The sequence below is a fragment of the Mauremys reevesii genome, linkage group 2 (genome assembly GCF_016161935.1).
Source record: "Mauremys reevesii isolate NIE-2019 linkage group 2, ASM1616193v1, whole genome shotgun sequence".
In the NCBI taxonomy this organism is placed as follows: Eukaryota; Metazoa; Chordata; order Testudines; family Geoemydidae; genus Mauremys; species Mauremys reevesii.
Window position 1 is genome coordinate 80,673,380 of NC_052624.1, and position 22,086 is coordinate 80,695,465.

The 22,086-nt window shown below is 44.3% G+C and overlaps 1 protein-coding gene across 2 annotated transcripts in view; it reads left to right on the forward strand.

The window, feature by feature from the left end:
- The window catches only part of SLC6A20 (solute carrier family 6 member 20), a 52,836-nt gene that overhangs the window by 16,422 nt on the left and 14,328 nt on the right, over positions 1-22,086 (forward strand). For both annotated transcript variants that reach the window (XM_039525177.1, XM_039525176.1), the window contains exons 2-6: positions 1,979-2,119; positions 14,866-14,957; positions 16,686-16,913; positions 19,737-19,847; positions 20,555-20,796. In XM_039525177.1, coding sequence (XP_039381111.1) covers positions 2,005-2,119; positions 14,866-14,957; positions 16,686-16,913; positions 19,737-19,847; positions 20,555-20,796 — 788 coding nt within the window. In that variant the 5' untranslated portion in view covers positions 1,979-2,004. The remainder of the gene's footprint in view (positions 1-1,978; positions 2,120-14,865; positions 14,958-16,685; positions 16,914-19,736; positions 19,848-20,554; positions 20,797-22,086) is intronic.

A 22,086-nucleotide genomic window follows, 5' to 3' on the forward strand; every position in this document is an offset into this window, starting at 1 on the left:
GATCCCTAGTGACTTCAGTAGAGCTACAGCAATTTACACCAGCTGAGGCTCTGTATCCATGTGTTTTTTTTAAGCAGGTCAGATGAAGGTGGCTCAACCTACTTATGAAAACACAGTTATATTTATTATGTAGCTAGGCCCTCAGGCACACTATCCTTTGTGGAGATGAGGGGTTTTCCTTACCCCTTTTCAATGCTGCACTCCTGGACCCTTTAAGAGAGAGACATGTGAAATAAACCTCTCCCCTTCATCACCTCTCTCATTACCCTTTAACAGCTTGGGTAGCAATTAGTTACACTTTAATACCTGTAGTGTGTATACTGCTCAAAGTGAACAACTGTGACATTCTCATTGGTCAGGGCTAGACTAGGAAATGTTTAGCAAAAAACCCCAGGGTTGCCAAGTATCAGTAAAAATGCCCTAGTGTAGACACAAGGCCACACAGTGGTGTATCGTGATTGTTCTAATGAACCTTGGATGTGGTGTGAGCCACATTCCCAGATGGAGACTGGGCCTGATGCTGAGATGTGGCTTAAGTCTAGATTGGGGTGGGCAAACTACGGGCCGCAGCCGGCCCGCCAGCCATTTGAATTCGGCTCTCAAGCTCATGCTGGGGAGTGGGATCTGGGGCTTTCCCCGCTCTAGCACTCCAGCTGGGGAGCAGGGTTGGGGCACTCCTGGAAGCAGTGACATGTCCCTCCTCCAGCTCCTACACATAGGGGCAGCCAGGGGGCTCAGCTCTGCACACTGCCCCCACCCCAAGTGCCAATGGGAGATGCAGGGGCGGCACCTACAGATGGGGCAGCATGCAGGAGAGCTGCCTGGCTGGGCCTCTGCATAGGAGCCGGAGAGGGGACATGCCACTGCTTCCAGGAGCCGCTTGAGGTAAGCACCGACCGGAGCCTGCACCCCTCAGCCAGGCCCCCGCTCCCCAACCCCCTGCTCTGATCCCCCTCCTGCCCTCTGAACCCCTCAGTCCAAGCCTGGAGCACCCTTCTGCACCCCAAACTCCTCATCCCCAGCCCCACCCCAGAGCCTGCACTCCCAGCCGGAACCCTCACCTCCCCCATGCCCCCATCCCCTGCCCCAGCCCTGATCCCCCTCCTGCCCTCCGAACCCCTCGGTCCCAGCCTGGAACACCCTCCTGCACCCCAGCCCTTCATCCCCAGCCCTGCCCCAGAGCCTGCACTCCCAACCGGAACCCTCACCTCTCTCCGGTACCCCCACCCCCTGCCCCAATCCCCCCTCCTGCCCTCCAAACCCCTTGGTCTCAGCACAGAGCACCGCCTGTACCCCAAACCCCATGAGCATTCATGGCCCACCATACAATTTCCATACCCAGATGTGGCCCTCTGGCCAAAAAGTTTGCCCACCTCGGTCTAGATAGTCTCACATTTGCAACATGCTTTACTGGTGTAGCACCCTCATATTGCTGCTGGCTGGCATCAGCACTGAGGTATAAAAAATTTGTCTGCTCAAATCAGATTCTTCCACTTCTTAATGAGATGATATCACATTTAGGATTTTGTTGCATCAGTTGCACTCATGAAGCTGCAGGTGCAGCTGGGATCCTAACACAGCAATCATCAGCAATATACTGTCATCTGGAAGACAACTGTTTGGCCCAAGACCCTCATGTAGCAATTACAGGCTAATCATCAAGGACAGAGAATGTGTTGTATCTCATTATGGACTAGCTTCAGCAGTTCCAGAGCGTGTCACTTGTATCACTAGTTTATGGCTGCACAAGCAGTGGGAATTGCATACAAGGGTGAATGGATGAGCATACAAAGGTGTACATGCATGGATGTGGTACATGAATAGGTGTGCATGTATGGATCTGTATGCGTGGCTGTTCATATCATTAATGGTGAGCCATCTAATGACAGAGCGGTGTTATTAAAACTGTATCTGAAGTCTCAAAAGTAATAGTTCATTTCTCTCATTTGCTTGTTAAATGCTTTCTTTTCTCCTACAGGGGGATTTTTAATCCCATATCTCATCATGTTAATTGTAGAAGGGATGCCTTTGCTATACCTGGAGCTGGCAGTGGGACAGCACATGCGCCAAGGGAGCATAGGCGCGTGGAAAATCATAAGCCCCTACCTCAGCGGAGTTGGTATGTTCTCAATTCACAAACAGGGTTATTTTGAACTCCCAGCTGACTTTTGGGGATTCCTATGAGTTTTTGCATTAAATGTAATTTAATGCAGGAAATGGACAGGAATTGGGGTATTATGGGATATAAAATGAAATGGGCAATATACATTGACCATGCAGATGAAATCAGAGTTTTGATCAAAGTCATGGATCCCTGGGTAATTAGCAAAAAGAGCTGTGCTAAAGTATGTGCAATGAAGAGCACAGGTTATAATACTTATAATACTTCACATGTATATAGCATCCTACGTATTGAGAATCTCAGAGCATTTTGCAAACATTCTATAATTAAGCTTCATAATATACCCATAAAGTAGGCAAATATTATCCAGAGTTTCTACACAGTGAACTAAAGCACAGAGACGTTAAGTGAATAATTCTGTGTCACACAGTGAGTCATTGGCAGAGCCAGGCACAGAAGCCAGGGACTTTGCTTCCCTGACCCCTGCTGCCTCCCACACGTATGTGGCATTGACTGAACAATCTGCAAGGAGCTGCAAGTGGCCATCAAATCTCAAAAGAGCACATTGTTTGCCATTGTGTTTTGCTGCTGTGTCACAATACAACATTTCAGCCACTTCCGTCCATGTCACTGTCTTATATTGTAAGATGGTGATATATAGCAAAGCATGAAATGACTTCTCACATCTGTAGCACCTTCCAGGCCCTGTGCTATTGAACATTTTTATCAGTGATCTGGAAGAAAATATAAAATCAACACTGACAAGTTTGCACTGACACAAAGATTGGTGTAGTGATAAATAATGAAGAGCACAGGTCACTGGTACAGAGCGATCTGGCTCGCTTGATAAGCTGGGTGCAAGCAAATCATATGTATTTTAATACAGCTAAACTTAAATGTATAGATCTAGGAATAAAGAATGCAGGCCATACTTACAGGAGGGGGGACTCTAGTCTGGGAAGCAGTGACTCTGAAAAAGATTTGGATAATCAGCTGAATACGAGCTCCCAGTGTGACATAGTGGCCAAAAAGGCTAATGTGATCTTTGAATGCATAAACAGAGGAATCTTAAGTAGGAGAAGAGAGGTTATTTTACCTCTGTATTTGGCACTGGTACAATCGCTAATGGAATACTGTGTCCAGTTCTGGCGTCCACAATTCAAGAAGGATGTTGATCAGGTGGAGAGGGTTCAGGGAAGAGCCACAAGAATGATGAAATAATTAGAACATATGCCTAATAGTGCTAGACTCAAGGAGCGCCATCTATTTAGCTTGACAAACGTGTAGGTTAAGTGGTGACTTGATCATAGTCTATAAATGCTGACATGGGGAACAAATATTTGATAATGAGCTCTTCCATCTAGCAGACAAAGGTATAAAATGATCCAGTGGCTGGAAGTTGAAGCTAGACAAATTCAGACTGGAACTAAGGTATACATATTTAACAGTGAGGGTAACTAACCCTTGGAACAATTTTCCATGGGTCATGGTGGATTTTCCATCACTGGCAACTTTTAAATCAAGACTGGATGTTTTTGTAAAAGATCTGCTCAAGGAATTATTTTGGGGAAGTTCCATGGCCTGTGTCAGACTAGATGATCACAATGGTCTCTTCGGGCCAAATCTCTGAATCTATTAAGCCAAGGATCAGAAAAGCACTTTACAAGCATTAATAAATCAAACTTCATGACACGCCTGTGAGGTAGGGAAGGATTGTCTCCATTTTGCGGAAACTGAACCATGGAAAGTCAATGGCAGAACCCAGCACCAGAACCCAGATCTCTGGACTGCCTGTTTGGTGCTTTAACAACAAGATCATCCTCCTGAGAAGCTTAACGAAATACATCACAACAACAAAACAATACACCAATCCTTCAACATAGGCCAGTAACTGAACTAAACCATTTAAAAATAGTCTAAATTGCCCTTCTAGCCTAAACTACCTCCAGTTCATTTGAACATGAATTGTTCATCTCTAAAATGGTGTTGAATATTCACCATAAGTGACCAAAGTTCAGGCTCAACTCCTGCATGCCCTTGAAAGAAGAGAGATTTCAATGGCAAGAATGCATCACATGCAATAAAACAATAAATACATAATTGTGTTGTTTGTGTGCAGGAAGGAGTTACAGCACTCTTCCTAGATACCAGGTAAAAACTTGGCATTGCTACCACAGAGGTTTCTTGCAAAGGGTCTAGTTCTAGGATGTGTCAAAGTTAGACTCAGGACTCACAGTATGTCAGACCACTCTGTTTTATTAGCACAGCGCTCTGCTAATAACACCCAGATAATGTGAGCACCATGCAAGACACAAACTATCTTATTTATACAGATAAAAGGGCGAGCACTTAACAAGATAACAAAGGAAGCAGAATCTGATAAGTTTACCTGGGCTAGACATGCATATCTTATTTCCTTACTATTACCGATCTTTTGTTAATGTTTTGCCATTAGCACCCTTGTTTATGCCTAATGTTTCTTTTCCTGGCACCTGTATTTCAACATTTTTTATTTCTGCTTAAAGGTACATACAACATTTCTTTAATCCATTCTTATTTTTACAATATAATTCACTCTACTTTCACAATCCCTCCTTTTGGTCAAGCTTTCGCCATGACCAACATTTTACTGGGTTCCACATATTAACCGTTTTTTATCTCTTTGTTCATCAGCAATATTTAAAATTATCATATTAGCACTCTGTTTTGGGGCAGTCACCTGGGTGGCATGCCTTACACGATTTTGGATACAAGAGGAGACTAACTGAAAACATAGAAAAATTATTAGGATTCCAAACAGGATAGTCAGGGCTCCCTGAAACAACCAGTTTCCTGTGCCAGAGAAATTGAACAGGTTACTTAGCCACTTCTATAAAGAACTTGGCTCTTCATGGAGAAGATATGAGATTTGTTCTAAGTGGCTAGAGCGATTTATTACCTCATTGGCATCGTCAGGTATAAACACACATTGTTTTCCAATGAGTGCACGGGTCCCTCCTTTGGCCGCCAGCACTATGTCCAATGCCTGACGGTTTTGGAGGGCCACCTGTCGGATCGCACCTGTTTTTTGTGGCCAGGGCTCAAACTTTCTCCAGTTTTATGTGCCATTATTTTAACTACTGCTTGTAACCTCAGGAGCCTTTTTGCCTGGTGTATTACTCCCCCAAGTGGGATAAAGGAACTGCCAATAGCCTCTTCCCAGGTGTCATTGCTGTTCCAGTGAGGTCTGGGGAATTGAGTGAGATAGCCAGGACAGGAACACCAGTTTGAGAGTGGACTGGGATGTGGCTGCAGTCCCAGCATTTAGAAATAATAAGGGTCTGACCTATCCACACTTGCTGCTGGATAAAAGAATTGTCATTGTGGACTCCCCAGACCTTAAGACACCAGCAGCCGAGGAACAGGCGCCACCAGAGGTGCATGTTGGAGGCAGGGCCCTTCTGGTTCTGACAACCTCAACTGAGGAAACCGCAGTCACGGTTTTACGTCCACCAGGCAGCAGGCGCTAGGCTCGCTACTGCTTCTTCTTGGGCCTTGCTTTAGGTTGTCGTCTGCTTCTGGCAACCCTTAGGAGAACGTAGATTGTAAGGTATTGCAGGCTGTTCCTTTACGTCTTCTTCTGGAGTCAAAATTGACTCTGCGTGGTCCTGAGGTGATGATTGGTTCGCTGGGGGTGGTGCATTCTTACATTGTGAAGCATGTATCCACTCTGCGATGCCAGACAGTTTAACAGCCGTCTGGCTAGTAAGCAGTGCCTGATGATTCTTTGGCTGTGGCTACACTTAGCACTTCAAAGCGCTGCCGCGGTAGCGCTGCCGCGGCAGCGCTTTAAAGTGCTAAGTGTAGTCAAAGCGCCAGCGCTGGGAGAGAGCTCTCCCAGCGCTGTCCGTACTCCACCTCCCTGTGGGGAATAACGGACAGCGCTGGGAGCCGCGCTCCCAGCGCTGGGGCTTTGACCACACTGGTGCTTTGCAGCGCCGCAATTTGCAGCGCTGGAGAGGGTGTGTTTTCACACCCTGCTGCAGCGCTGCAAATTTGTAAGTGTAGCCAAGCCCTTAGATGTTCTTTGTGGGTATGGCTACACTTGAGAGTTGCAGCGCTGAGAGTTACAGCGCTGGTCGTCCAGCTGTGCAGGGACAGCGCTGGTGTGTGGCCACACTCACAGCTACCAGCGCTGCAGTGTGGCCACATTTGCAGCATTTGCAGTGGTGTTGGGAGTGATGCATTATAGGCAGCTATCCCAGCGTTCAAGTGGCAGCAACGTGCTTTCCAAAAGAGGGGGGTGGGGTGGAGTGTGACAGGGAGCGGGGGAGAGAGAGAGAGTGGATTTTTGGAGCCAACACTGTGTATCGGCTCCCTGACTTGCAAAATCAGAAACTTTTTCCGACCCCTTACTCTTTAACTGCAAAAGCCTGCAGACCAGATAAGCAGCTGCCGACTCCCTTTCTCGCTGCTGGTCAAGCAAAAAGCAAACACTCAACCCCTGTGAATCACGCAGGGAGGGGGATATCTCATTTGATTGTTCACAGATTGATCACAGCAAACAGGAGCTGTGTTTGTTTTTTTAGATAAGCAGCTCCCGGAGCCCGGAGCCGCGTTCACAACAAAACAAAGAGAGGCTGCATAACAAAACAAAGGGAATAATTTAGTTAAAAGCATTCTGGGATATCTCCTAATACCCTGGAGGCCAATAACAGCGCTGGTGTGTGGCCACACTTTACGACCAGCGCTGCAGAACCAGCGCTGCAATGCTTATTCCCCAAGCAGACCCAGGTGTACGGCCAGCGCTGCAGCCAGGGAGTTGCAGCGCTGGATGTGCCCTGCAGGTGTGGACAGTTACTAATTGCAGCGCTGGAAAGCCTCCACCAGCGCTGCAACTCTCAAGTGTAGCCATTTACTACTTCTTCCTTGACTCTGGCTATAACAATGGCCTTTACACCTTATCTTTTCCTGATGCATACATTCCTCATTCACACAAACAGATTGAGAATACAAACAGTAGTATTTTATATCGAGCAAAAAGGCATTGCAAATTAAACCTTGCTAAGTTTTACAATTAATAACCAAGACAATTTACATTGAGACCCAGGCCTTCAATGTTTCTCTAATTTACTTAACACAGACACAATAGAGAATCCTGTCTCTTACTACCTAAATCTTAAAACAAAGAGTTAGAGAGAGCCCAATTTGTAATGCATATGGGAAAACAGAATCTTATAGTCCCAGAGGGTCATTACTTTCTGCTATTCAAAAAGGGTGGCTAGCAGGATGAAATCAAATTATACTTTAATTCTTATGGGACATTATAAAATCCTGCTCCTACATATCCCCCTTTTGACACTAAGATTATTAATTGCCAATGTCACTTCTCATTTAGTCCACGTAATAGAAAATACTGGGAGGTGATTTGGGCCTGTGGCTTTAGCTTTGCATACATTTGTTTTATTCACCAGCACATCTTAAACATTTTAATTAAACACATACAATTTAAAACCAAAAACAATTAGGGGCAGTAACATTAGTATGCCAGTAGTTGTGGGAGACCATTCAGAAAATGCTATACCAATGGTAAGCTGTTATGTTTTTCTGCAGTGGCAATTCTTAACATGTCCCCATTTTCGTGTATAATATGAATGGTCCCGTTTTCCACGTTGTTTTTTTTTAGGAACTATGTTACCTTTTTACCTTTTAACAGATGATTGGTAACTGTTTGCCATTTAATGCCAACATTCATAGAGAACTTAGCTAAATTAGGGCTTACAGTAAGCTGAGACTTTCTTTTTTTGTTGTTGTGGCAAATAGTAAACGTGATTATTGGTAAACACAGTACTTATATTACATTTACATTTGTCTTCTGGTGGGTTACTAACACTTTTTAAACACTTTCCCCCAAGAATTAACACATACACAGAGCCCATTATACAGTACTTTATTAATTTTATTTCACATACAGGATTCTAGTGAGATGACTTTACTACAGGGCTTTGGAGCAACAGGCATGGATAAGCATACCCACTTTTGAGGAGTCCACTGGGTACAACCTCTGGTGTTCAATAGTTTCCCTTTGTCCCCAGCCACTGGCTTGAGGTCCAGGACAGCCAGAAGATTCCAGGTGCAATCTGGGGAGTGAGCTAACCTTCCATATCTTTGCTTCCAGAGCCTGTTGGTGTGCAATTTTAACAACAATTTTTTCACTTAACAAATTTTGTCTCACCGTACTGGAGACATACTGCATTTATTTATATTGATGGGTATTAAACAATGATTTTTTTTTGCTTTAACAGATGCATCAAAACCTTAATATTTTTTGATATTACCCAAAACATCTTATGTTCTAAATATCTGCATTTCAGTACATTCCATAGCTATTGCAGTATGTTTTTTTACTTTTATTTGCTTTTGTAATAGGTTGTTCTGTAGCTGGTATTAGCTTTTTCTGATTTTTTTGAAAGACAAAAACAACCTTTTTCTACCCCTTTCAGGGTGGCATTGATTATCGCTTAAAAGATTTCTTTCTTTTACAAATACCCTTGCTGATTGCAGGCAAAACAGAGGAATTACCCCCATATTTTCCTGTGTTTTTTGTTCTATAGGCAGGCCAGGTTTTAATGGGTTCTACTTTTTAAGGGTTATGGGAAAATTATTCCACTGTTTAGTTATTAAATTTATGAGGTGGTGTACTTTAAGTTTTTCTTCTAATATAGCAGACCAAGTTTGTAATGTTTTTCCTGCTGTGTTAAGCTTTAAGTTTATTCACAGGTAATAGCTGAGAAGCATCATTACCATATTACCTTCAAGGATTTTTCCAAAAATCATACACACTATATGTTGTTACAGGGGTACTTACTAACATTAAATTTATTTCAATGTTTAATATTAACAATAACATTTAGCATTAATTTTTTTAAAGGGATCTTGTTATACCATGTCTTTTATTTAGGCAATTTCTTTTGTGCTGGCAGTTTTTACCTTACTTTATTAGTTAGATAATTTGCATCAACACAGGCTTGGATTTAAAGCCATCAGCAGAGCTCAGAGACTCTGTCTTAAAAGGGACACAATCAACTTCCACCAGAGTTTTGATTTCTTTCCACTTTCAACTCCTGCTTACAAAACACACAGAGATCTGAAAAAGAAAACACAGTCTATTGCGGCTCTTTTTGGAGCCCTAATAGGATTTTAATTTCAGTAGCACGTTTCATTTGCATTTTTTTTACCCCTTTCTACAATGTACACTGCACATGTCCTAGGGAAAATGCACATTTCTTCTATACTACAACTTTTTTTTAAAACATTAGCCATATGAATTTTTACATAAGGTGTAACTGTTTCTTTTGTTCTTACAGAGTTTTCATGTACCCTTATCAAAGTGACAGTCTGATTACACAGAGCCATTTTAAGGCTCAGTGTTTTTAACATTGCTTCTTTTTGTTTTGTGCACCTCACCTCTGCTGTTGCCTCAGAGGGTCACTGTTAATTTTTTATTCTTTCACTACAGCTCTTATCTGCTATTGTTACAAAAAAAACCCAACCAACCAACCAAAAAGACTCTAGAATCTCTCCCTATTCTCCTGATTTTGACTGCCCTATTTCAGCCATGACTTGGTCTTTATTTTAAAACATTTTAAATTTTGTAAAGAATCAAGTTACCCCTTAAGGGTTAAATGCTAAATCCCAAAGCCAAACAACACTAATTACCTGTGTCTTGCAAAAAGGTCTGTCAGTTTTGCAACTTTGAATTAAGGAGTCAAATGAATTTTTAGTGGCATTAAAAACAAAAACAAAACCAATTTATCTTACACCTACAAAACAGGAGTTTTACAAACCAGATGTGCTGGTTTAGATTCTTAGAACTTTACATATTTTCACAGACAAATAGATACATACACATTTTCTTTTCCTTAACATTCCTTTACACTGCTTTGTTTTTACATAGCTGTATATATATTTGGATTATTTACAGGCATTTTTCTGGAAAAGGGCCCATTTTTCCTTCAGACTGGCTGCAAAGAAACCAAGAATTCTCTCTTTAACATGGTTCTTTTTAACATTTTTACAAAGTTTAACTGCGTAATTCTCTCCAGCCTCTGTAGAGTTAACTTTTCACTTTCTTTTCTTAAATCACTTGTTTATCTCCCAAAATGACACCTTTATCACCTCAGATTTCACCATTTTAAGTATTGTTCCAGGGGTTCATGCCTGCACTTACTGCTTTTCTTACTCCTGACACTATGCCCTTAGGGCTTCCAACCTGTTTTTCAGTTTCTTTATCTGTTGCTTGCCTGCTTTTCTGGGCCCGATCCTGCTTTTTTCCAATGAACCGTTTGTGAGTGCTATTGTGGTCACTTCACAATTTTGAAAGAAATGTTCAAGGAAAGGGACCAGGAAGGGTGGGGGCTAGTTGAGGAGCCCCCCCCCCCTTGCTGAATTGGTAGTGGAACACTAAAGAATCAGTTTCTGAGGCAGACAACAAAGGGGAACAGAACAAGGGGACTTTTGTCCTTTTTACAATGAGATGGGAGTATTAAGGGGGTTGGATCGATCCGGGGTTTGGAGAACGGGGTAAAGGGGAGCACTCGGTCTGGTGGTGGGAGAGGAGGCTTTTAATAAAGCTTTTAACTTATTATTTGAATATTTGAAAGAGGCGAGTTTTGATTTTGTCCACCTACGATTTGCCTCTTCCCACCACTGCATGAAACAGTTAACCTCTCCTTTAGCCAATTTAGTTTTAGGTTGGCCAAGTTTGTCCTTTAAGACATCCACTCGGTCTTTGTTTCAAGATTTTAACAGTGGCCACTGAGTTTTGGGATCCCCCTGAGTTAGCCTAGACCATTTTTTCAGAAATTTACAGGAGTCCGGACCCTTTTTACAGGAGTCTGGACCCATCCTAAAATACATAAATGAGCCGGCGTTCATTTAGGGAACTGTCCTGACTTAGACGTCTGGTTACCCATACAGGAGGACTTCACACACCAATCGCACAAGAAGGAAATTCGGGTTCATCAGAGCGATGCCTGGTGCAATACACAAAAGGAGCCCACAGGCTACTGCCTCAATCGCCCTTGCTTTCACACCAAGGGTTTTACCCAAAGTGTGGTGCGGCTGCGATTGTGCAGATTCCACTCACTCAGACCGCAGGGACAGGAACCCCTTGGTTGGCTGATCCCCGGACGGAGATGGCACCCAGACTCAAACACTCCACAGGAGAACAGATAGACACAGAGACAGGACAGTCCTCAGTCTGGACAAAACACAGAAATAATTACCTGACCAGATTCCTGATGTCAGATCCCGGGATTCCTACCAGAACAGAGTGGGAACCAACAGGTTCGATGGCGTAGACTTCACTGTGGTCGTGCGCCTTTGCGTTCTGGTGGAGGACCGCTCGGGCCAAATGCCCAGGTGCCGGCTGCCACGGTCATCCTACAAAAACGGTCAGGAATCACACAGCCCCAGTGAAGACGGTTGCCGTCTTGGTGGGATCTCCAAATTGTCAAAGTTAGACTCAGGACTCACAGTTTGTCAGACCACTCTGTTTTATTAGCACAGCGCTCTGCTAATAACACCCAGATAATGTGAGTACCATGCAAGACACAAACTATCTTATTTATACAGATAAAAGGGCGAGCACTTAACAAGATAACAAAGGAAGCAGAATCTGATAAGTTTACCTGGGCTAGACATGCATATCTTATTTCCTTACTAACTATTACCGATCTTTTGTTAATGTTTTGCCATTAGCACCCTTGTTTATGCCTAATGTTTCTTTTCCTGGCACCTGTATTTCAACATTTTTTATTTCTGCTTAAAGGTACATACAACATTTCTTTAATCCATTCTTATTTTTACAATATAATTCATTCTACTTTTACAGATGAAAAGCTCCTTCTTTTACCTGGTATTTGATTTACATTTGTGCCATACAGTAGAGTATGTGACAATCTGCTGCGTATTGACCACCCAGGTTCTGAGAATACTATAGTTATGACCAGTGATGAGCTGCCAAAATATTAACAACAGGTTCCCTCCTCCTCACCCCATGAGAGGGTTGTGACCGCCCCCCCCCCCCGGGTCTCCTACATAATCCAACCCCCCGCGTTCTTTGATGCCCCCCTGGGACCCCTGCCCCATCCAACCCTCTTCCCTGACCACCCCCTGCTGCCCCATCCAACCCCTTCTCTCATTCCTGATTGCCCCCCCGAGACCCCTGCCCCATCCAACCACCCCTTCTCCCTGTCCCTGACTGCCCCCTGCCACCTCATCCAACCCCTGCTCCTTCCTGACTGCCTCCCCAGGACCCTTGCCCCCATTCAATCCCCCTGTTCCCTGCCCTCTGACCGCCCCACCCCTATCCACCCCACACACCCCAAACTCCCCTGCCCTCTTCCAACACCCCTCCCTGCTCTCTTACAGCGCTGCCTGGAGCTGCTCCGCCGGGACCAGCACCAGCACCAGCGCCGTGGGGCCTGAGTCGGGCTGGGTCGGAGCTGCGGCACCAGGACCAGCACTGGCACTGGCGCTGCAGGGCCCGAGCCGGGCCCGAGCCGCAACCACGGGGACTAGGACCAGCACCGGCGCCGCGGGCCTGAGCTGCCACCGCGGGCCGGGCCCAGCACCGGCGCCCGGGACCGGCCGGGCTGGAGCCAGCACTGGTGCCAGCATCGCGGGGCCCGGGCTGGAGCTGCAACCACGGGGGCCAGGCTGGAGCTGCGGGGCATGGGCCCAGTACCAGCACCCGGGACCGGCCGGGCCAGAGCCAGCACCGGCGCCCAGGACCAGCCAGAGCCGCAGCGCTGGGACCAGCGCCGGATCTGCAACCGCGGGGGCGGGCCCAGCACTGGGGCCCGAGCCGGGCTGGAGCCGCAACCGCGGGGGCTGGAACCAGCACCAGCACCGCGTGGGCCGGGCTGGAGCTGTGGAGCCAAAGCTGGGGGCGCTCGGCGGGGGCCGGGACCAGGCTGGGGCTAGGGGCGCTCAGCCGGGAGGTGCCAGGCTGGAGGGAGCCGCGCTCCGGGACCAGGAGCTGTGCTGGAGGGAGCCGCTGAGCCAGCCACACCTCCCCTCCCCCCCGTGCTCCAGCTTACCTGCCTGCCTGCTGCTTGTTCAGGCTTCCCGCGAACCTCTGATTCGTGGGAAGCAGGGGAGGGGAAGGAGAAGGGGGGCGGAGCAGGAGAGGAGGGGGAAGTGAGCTTGGGCCGGAGCTTTTGTTAAATAAAGCCCTTATAGAAACGGTTGTCCTGGAACAACCGGTTCTAAAAGGGCTGCTAAATTTAACAACCGGTTCATGCGAACCGGCTCAAGCTCACCACTGGTTATGACATAAACACTATGGTGGGAAAGATACCAGATGCTTCCTGTGTGAAAGAGATCTAAGAATTTGCCCCTGTTGCTAACGCCTGTTCAGCTGCTCTTGCCTGCAAGCATCGCCCCCACAGCTCCCGTTGGCCATAGTTCCCCGTTCCCAGCCAATGGGAGCTGCAGGGGCAGTGCTTGCAGCAGGACCAGCAGGTGGAGACCTCTGCCCCCACCAGAGACCTCAGGGGCGTGCTGGCCACTTCTGGGAGCAGCGTGGGGCCAGGACAGGCCGGGAGCCTGCCTTAGCCCCACTGCACCGCCGGACTTTTAGCGGACAGAGATCGCAATCGACTGTCAGAGGCTCCAGGATTGACCAGTTGGTAGCGATCTACCAGTTGGTAGATTTTGCCACTTATTTGCATGGGAGACCGATCATTCCTTTTAATCGTGAAACTCTGTTAAATGCTGCTGGCTTTCTCTTCTAATCCACAGCATGAGGAAACCATTTTAGTTTGTTTGGCAAAAATAAGGGCGGGGGTCTCAGATTCTGTCCACACTACAATTTTTAACTGAGTTTTTAACCTTGAAATGGCCTGATCAGCTCTAAATATGCATTTTTTTATTCACCTGCCACATGGTTAATCAGGCACTTAGTAACCACAGCAGCTTACACTAAAGTGAACATACGTCTCAATATTCCCCTTACAGTTCCAGGTTTTCACATGTCCTGTTGTTCTAGGAATATTTTGGGGACACCTGAATTATCCCAATTCCTCATTTTATCAGTCAAAATGTTTGTTCAAGAGGCGTTTCTGTGCACAGGAGAATTTACTCAGCCAGAGACGGCGAGTCTAGGGGACTGAGAGTTTAGTGTTTAACAGTGTTTAGAGTGAAGAGAAATTAAATGAGGGTTGGCACCAACAAACTGTTCTTTGGCTTAAAGTGAAGGATAATGCCACTTGTTCACTGTTTCATGATATAATCACTTAGAACGAAATTACCAGGAAATATCCTCCACTGCAAGGAATGGCTCTGTCCAGTCAGACGTTCACAGTAGCAATACCAGCACTTTTAAAAAAAGGGTATTCCTGACACATGTAGAGTCTGTCAGAAAATATGGTCCCTTTAGCTAACAGTGTTTCACCCCTACTAAAGGTGTAGGATGGCACATTATTGTCTAACCATGAGTCACTGGGTTGGCTGGTGTCTTTGCCCCTAAGGCATTGCCACTTTCCCATTAGGACAGCTCTAAACCTTAGGCAGGTTCTATCTAGATGGGCTCCTATTTTTCCAGCCTTCTTTTCTGAACCTTTATGTTTCATTGGTGATGGTGGTGGTCGTCTGGAGAGCTAAAATGACTGAAGAAGTGAGTGTGTCATGTTTAAATTCTGCAGTTTGATGTACAGCCAGTTTGCCCTTCCGCTGACTTCCCCTTTTTTCATTCTCAGGCATTGCCAGTGTGGTGGTGTCATTCTTCCTCTCCATGTACTATAATGTTATAAATGCCTGGGCATTCTGGTACCTGTTCCATTCATTCCAGGTGAGTAGAAACACTGATGATCTGCATTGCTAGACAATGACCTAACTTCCTCCAGGGGTGGCCAGGGGCCAAAGTGCTTGGGAATTCTGAAAACATACCTGTCTTGTTTGGCAAAAATAGGAGCCATTTTCCAGGCAGGTGGCACTAGACCAGAGGGGAATCTGCACTGTGCAGAAGGTATATGAAATTCTGCAGATGCTGACAGGCAGTGAGCTGATAATCAGCACTACAATCTGACCACTGAATGTTTATTTGAGTTGCTTATGGTCATCATCAGGCCATGCACCTCTGCTTTGCTGACTTCAGAAGCCTTGTCTGGTTAAAGTTTGTTGGCAGTGAACACTTTAAAAATTAATTATGTCTCCAAAGGGGCACATTCTTTCACATCCTTGTGAGACCTTTGCTAATCTTTTGATCAACAAAATGAAAATAAAAGCTTTCTGCGATGAGCTATGTAGCTTCTCCCAGCAGCACAGAATGGGTGTTTCCAATAAAGAAGTAAATAAGGTTTTGTGATGTATCATCTCTGGAGTTTCTGAAGGGACTTAATAAATCTTTATTGTGCACTGACACTTGAACTTGGATAGTGAGATAATGATTAAGCCGAGTAGCCACTTTCCTATGACACTGGCAATTAGGCATTATTCGCTTCAGCTGGACTTACAAATGCATAGACATCTGTGACGTGATGTTGTCTTTTACAATGTGCTTTATGTTTCAGAAATGCTTACTAATGATTAGGTGTATGGAACAGCTTCCATATGAGGAGAGATTAATAAGACAGGGACTTTTCAGCTTGGAAAAGAGATGACTGTGGGAGGATATAATTGAGGTCTATAAAATCATGACTGGTGTGGAGAAAGTAAATAATGAAGTGTTATTTACTCCTCATAACACAAGAACTAGGGGGTCACCCAATGAAATTAATAGGCAGCAGGTTTAAAATAAACAATAGGAAGTGTTTCTTCACACAACGCAAAGTCAACCTGTGGAACTCTTTGCCAGAAGATTTTGTGAAGGCCAAGACTATAAAAGGGTTTAAAAAAACCTAGATAAATTAATGGGGGATAGGTCCATTAACAGCTATTAGCCAGGATGTGCAGCGATGGTGCCAGAAGCTGGGAATGGGCGACAGGGGCTGGATCTCCTGTTCTGTTCATTCCCTCTAAAGCACCTGGCATTGGCCACTGTTGGAAGACAGGATAGTGGGCTAGGTGGACCATTGGTCTGACCCAGCATGGCCGTTCTTATGTTCTTATGTCAATAGTTCCATATGAAAATGGCAACCTAACCATAATCCAGGGGCAGAGTCTACCTCAAATTAATGCTATTTATTTCTGTGGGACTTAACATCCTAAGAACATTGGCATTCATGGGAATTTCCACAAACATCCCCAACCCTTATTCCTGTGACTAGTCCCAGTACATCACTGGTATGAGCTGAAGAGAAGGAGATGATGAAAATGAAAGAACATCACTGTGTGTATGTCAACTTCCTGCTATTAGATATAAATATGTCAGCGAGGTTACTCTTGGGAGTAAGAGCTGCAGGATCTGTCCCAGACTCGCCATACATCTACAGCACAATATGCCCCTGGCTTCCTTGAACTGTCACTTTGCACGATACCTTTTCTCTTCCCACCATGCCTCATCAATATACTAAAGCTCTGAAAAATCCCTGCAACATGCTTAACTTTTGCAACCTTTGCATTTGTTTGGCCCCCAAAGGATCCCTTGCCATGGGCCAGTTGTCCACTGAACAGTAACCACACCGGTTATGACGAAGAATGTGCGAAGACCTCGTCTACTCAGTACTTTTGGTACAGGAAAACCCTGAACATTTCACCATCCATTGAGGAGTATGGGAGCATCCAGTGGGAGCAAGCGGTATGCCTGATCCTGGCTTGGCTGGTGGTCTATCTGTGCATTCTGAGAGGAACAGAGTCTACCGGCAAGGTAAGAGGATAATAACTGCTGATTCAGAGTTAAACCATAATTAGGACTTGCAGAAACCAGCTTTAAGTGATGTTAACTGGAAAAAACCAAACAACTTTTGACAGGCTTTTTAAACCTGGCTGGTTTGAATTCCTCTTCATCAGGGAAACATAGTGTGACCATTGCCTGAGTGCTCATGCAGGACCATATAGGGCTATGTGCGGAGACAGGGACATATACTGTATGCACAATGGCACTAAGGCTGATATTTAAAGGCTGATGAATGCGTCCAATAGCTTGTACATTGGGAGAGCGTTTGCATAACCTCATTTGGTTCTAACCATGAGTTGTGTAATAGATCGGTGTGTCGTCTACATTCCCACACTACAATCAATAGCTCTGCTGCCTACATATCTGACGTGGGAATATTTGTCTCTAAAACATAGAACATTACCACTTTAGCTAAAAGAGGATCTCTACTAGCTGCAGTAGCTTAAGGCATATAGTTTCTGTGGGCCAGTCTCTGGACAGCAGGCAGCACATTTGTACAAGTGTCATAGAACATCACAGTTCATCCTGCAAAGGGCAGAGTACACACATTAGCCATTTAATTGCATACTGCCTTCATCTAAACAAAGCCCCTGACTTCTGTCCATGTTTACAATGTGGTGGTCGTTGGCATGTGCCATAGTCAAGGACTATGAAGTCTGTTTGCTCATGGAATCACAGGAGTGAGCTGATCAGACAAAGACATTAAAGTATCAGAGGGCGCAGGTCAGCATTCTGTTGTTTGGTATAAACACCAGTGTGATACTGAAGCTCCGTGGCAATCACTTGTGGTGCCGTTATTGAAAAGCTGCCTTTCGACTAGTTTGGAGGAAGAACTTATCTGTGACTCAGACAAAGAAAAAGCAGCTGAAGGAAAGAAAAAAAGCAGCTGTAGGAAAGAAATAACATGTTGTCAGGGTTCCTTCCCCACTCTGAACTCTGGGGTACAGATGTGGGGACCCGCATGAAAGACCCCCTAAGCTTATTTTTACCAGCTTAGGTTAAAAACTTTTCCAAGGCTCAACTTCCACCTTGAATAGTATGCTGCCACCAAGTGATTTAAACAAACATTCAGGGAGGGCCACTTGGAGGCCTACCTTCCCCAAATATCCCCCCCAAGTCCCTACACCCCCTTTCCTGGGGAGGCTTGAGAATAATATCCTCACCAATTGCTACAGGTGAACACAGACCCAAACCCTTGGATCTTAAGAACAATGAAAAATCAATCAGGTTCTTACAAGAAGAATTTTAATTAAAGAAAAGATAAAAGAATCACCTCTGTAAAATCAGGATGGTTAAGTACTTTACAGAATAACAAAAGACTCAAGAAAACAGAGGATCTCCCTTCTAGGCAAAACCTTAAAGTTACAAAAACAGCGATAAACCTCCCTCTTAGCACAGGGGAAAATTCACAAGCTAAAACAAAAGGTAACCTAACGCATTTCTTTTCTGCTATTATTTACTATTTCTGCAAGACTAGATGCTTAGTTCAGATATATTTTTCCCTGCCCTGTTTCCTGACTGGCTCCGACAGACACAGAGCAAAAACCTTCCCCCACAGATTTGAAAGTATCTTCTCCCCTTATTGGTCCTTTTGGTCGGGTGCCCCCAGGTTATCTGAGCTTCTTAACCCTTTACAGGTAAAAGGGGAATTAACCCTTTACCGGGTAAAGAGGGATTTAATGCTACCCTTAGCTGTATGTTTATGACACATGTCTACTGTTAAGCTGTGGGAGGGGAAGGTCGCCCTGATTTTTTTTTAACCTTATTACAGGATACCCCCAAAAGCTGAAAAAGATCTCCCTCCTGAACCTGTTTTCAGAATAAAGATTAGATTTATAGCCTCAAATTATATTAGACAAGCACAGAAACCCATGGGCACCCAAGAGTATGTAAAACAAAAACAACTTGCTGAACTTGGCTCTATGTGGCAAAGTTAAATGCACAGCCTACTGCATAGGTCCATTGTGGCCGTGATACTGACATAGAGCCTGGGTTGGAAAGAAGCTTTGTGTTTATCTTAGTTAGAAAAACAGCAGTAATGTTATGTATTGTGCAATGGACCCAGCTGCTAAGTTATTTGAAACTAATTCATTTAAAAAGTTGTTTTTTTAAATAAGAATGTAAAATAACTTAATAAAAGCTTCTAATGAAATGAAGTAGACAACACACATTGCGAAGATGCAGGACAGACTTGATGACCTGACACTTTCAGTAATGGAAGGTCATTTAAATCCCAAGACAGCATTGAGAATTCCACTCTCGTTTCTCAAAAAGAAAAAAGTTCCCAAAGGTCTTAGATATCTCCGAAACCTTTAGAAAATTCAGGAAAAAGTCAAATAATGTCTACATTAATGTTTTACATTATCAAGTGCTCATTTAAGGATCAGTATAAGGCAGCAAATGTGATATTATGAATATTTCATGCAGAACAAACATACATACAGGATTTGCCATACCAGATTACAATGGTCAATATATAGACTGCTACATTGTCTGCAAATAGAGATATACACGCCTACAGTGTACCTAAGAATGCAATCCTATTCCAGGAAGGAAATTTCTTTCTGATATACCCCCCCTCATTGTCTCTACTTCTCCCCCACTGCTAATCATTGTAAACTCTGTAGTATGAGGATTGATAACCTTTTCCAATTTTATCTTGATAATGTAAAACATTAATGTAGACATTATTTGACTTTTTCCTTCTTCCTATACCTGTACAGTTCTTGCAAAACAGTAACATATGCCAGTGGAGATTAATGCTTTAATTAATTTACCTTTTCTTTTGTGCAGGTTGTCTACGTAACAGCTACTTTGCCATATTTGGTCCTCATGATATACTTAATTAGAGGACTAACACTACATGGAGCTGTGAATGGGCTGATTTACATGTTTACACCAAAGGTACCGAAAATGTACACTGAATTTTTAACAAAACTTTATCATTATAACTGTATAATTTCATACAAAAAATAGTAACTTATTTTTATTTAGATTATATTTTCACAATAGTAAGTTAGGGCTGATATTGTACATATCTAGATTCTTGAGGATACACCACTATATCACCAATGAGTTATTAGCTTCCTCACCCAGGAAAAGAAGTGTCCTATCAAACCTGAGCTGTGTTGTATTATTTATATACTGAATAACAATATCAGACCAAATTCATCCTTGAATTCAACAGAGTTACACCACAGATGAATATGGCCTAAGATACATTTCAGTCCAAAGATGGCAAAGGAGATCATTAGACATTTCTTTGCTAGCGTAGATGGGTGCAGTTCCATTTACTTCAGTGAAATTTTGCTCATCTACACCAGCAGAGACTTTATCCCTGCATATAACAAAACCATTTTATTCACCCTCTGGAGAAACACATACACAGAGCCTAGTCCTGCACTGTTTCTATGTGTAAAACTCACACTGACTTTACTAGGTGCTGTGCGAATATAAGGTCTCAAGCAGAATCAGGTCCCTAATAAATGAGATTACTCTCTCCTCTACGTCTAGATACTACAATGATGAGAGCCTTAGGCATACCATAGATATGATATCTATGAAGTCCACTTTTATTTTCATCAGCCATTGCTCACTCTCTTGTTTTACAGCTAGAGCAATTAGCAAATCCTAAAACCTGGATTAATGCAGCTACCCAGATCTTTTTCTCACTTGGTCTTGGTTTCGGAAGCCTGATAGCGTTTGCCAGCTACAACGAGCCAAACAACAACTGCGAGAGACATGCCATTATCGTCTCTTTGATAAACAGCAGCACGTCCATATTTGCCAGTATTGTGACTTTCTCTATCTATGGCTTTAAGGCGACTTTCAACTATGAAAACTGTCTAAGCAAGTAAGAGACTGGAGTTTTAACTTATTTTTCCCCCGAGACATGACATAGGATGTTACACATAAGAAAAGAGATTACATATATACACAATTAGCAGCTGTGCAGCATAGCTCCTTGAGTGCCACTTGACTAGATCTGATAAATATGCAGGAGATATTAGATTAGATAAAATCTGAGATTAGAATGCAGAGTGCACTGTTCGTTTTATGACTCGTACTGATTATCAGAGTTCAGGTTACTACTGTCTGCAAGTTTTGAAGGTACCATTGCTGACAAATGAGTTTAAAGACCCACCTACATTGCAGTTATAAGCAGGTTACAGAACCTTGTTCCCTGAACCAGTTACAACACTCTTTACAATTGCCCTGGAGAAGGCATGCACCTATGTCTTGTCACAAGGTTAAAACCTCGCAAGTCCAAGGACTTGGGCGAAGGACAGAGTTAGGTCCTGCCTACACTGCCAAGTTTAACTATGTTGTGCCCAGGTTGCTGCCTCAGCATGATAGTGAAGATGGCTACAGAGCTTTCTACCTCTGATGAGGTGTGTATGAAGTTTATTGCATGAGACAGACAGTGGCTGGATTCCTACTGACTGCGTTCAGCACTGCAGCGCACCTTTAACTGTAGGCAGGGATGATGCCAGGAAAGGAATGGACAGCATGAGAGAGCTTCTTTGCTGCTGCTCCTGTTAAAGCACACTCACAACTGGAGAAAAGTCTGATAGTCAGTGAGTTCCAGGCCAGAAGGGACCACTAGAACATCTAGTCTGACCTCTAGTATAGCCCAGGCCACCCACTCAGCACCTGCACACTGACCCAACAACTGAAATGAGATCCAAGTATTACAACCCACAGGAAACTAGATTATTATGAGCCACAGGCAAAGAACAGGAGGGACTGAGGTGCACCAGTGCCCAAGGCTGATGCAATGGCAGGGAAATTATTAAATAAGATATACCCGGATAATGCTGGCAAATGACCCACACCACACACTGCAGAGGAAGGCAAAAAACAAAACAAAAAACCCACAAGGTCCAATTGTATCCAGGGGGAAATTCCTTCCTGACCCCACATATGGCGATCAGTTAGACCCTGGGCATGTGAGCCAGAACCAGCCAGCCAAGCACCTGAGAGAGAGAATGTTCAGTGTCACCTCAGCCCAGCCCTCCCTGCCCAATGTCCTGTCTCCAGCTTGAGCCATCTCCTGATCCTTCAGAGGAAGGAGATAGAAAAAATGGTTCAGAAAGAGACATTTCCCAACCCTCCTCCCTCACCCCATCAAAAATGAAAACAG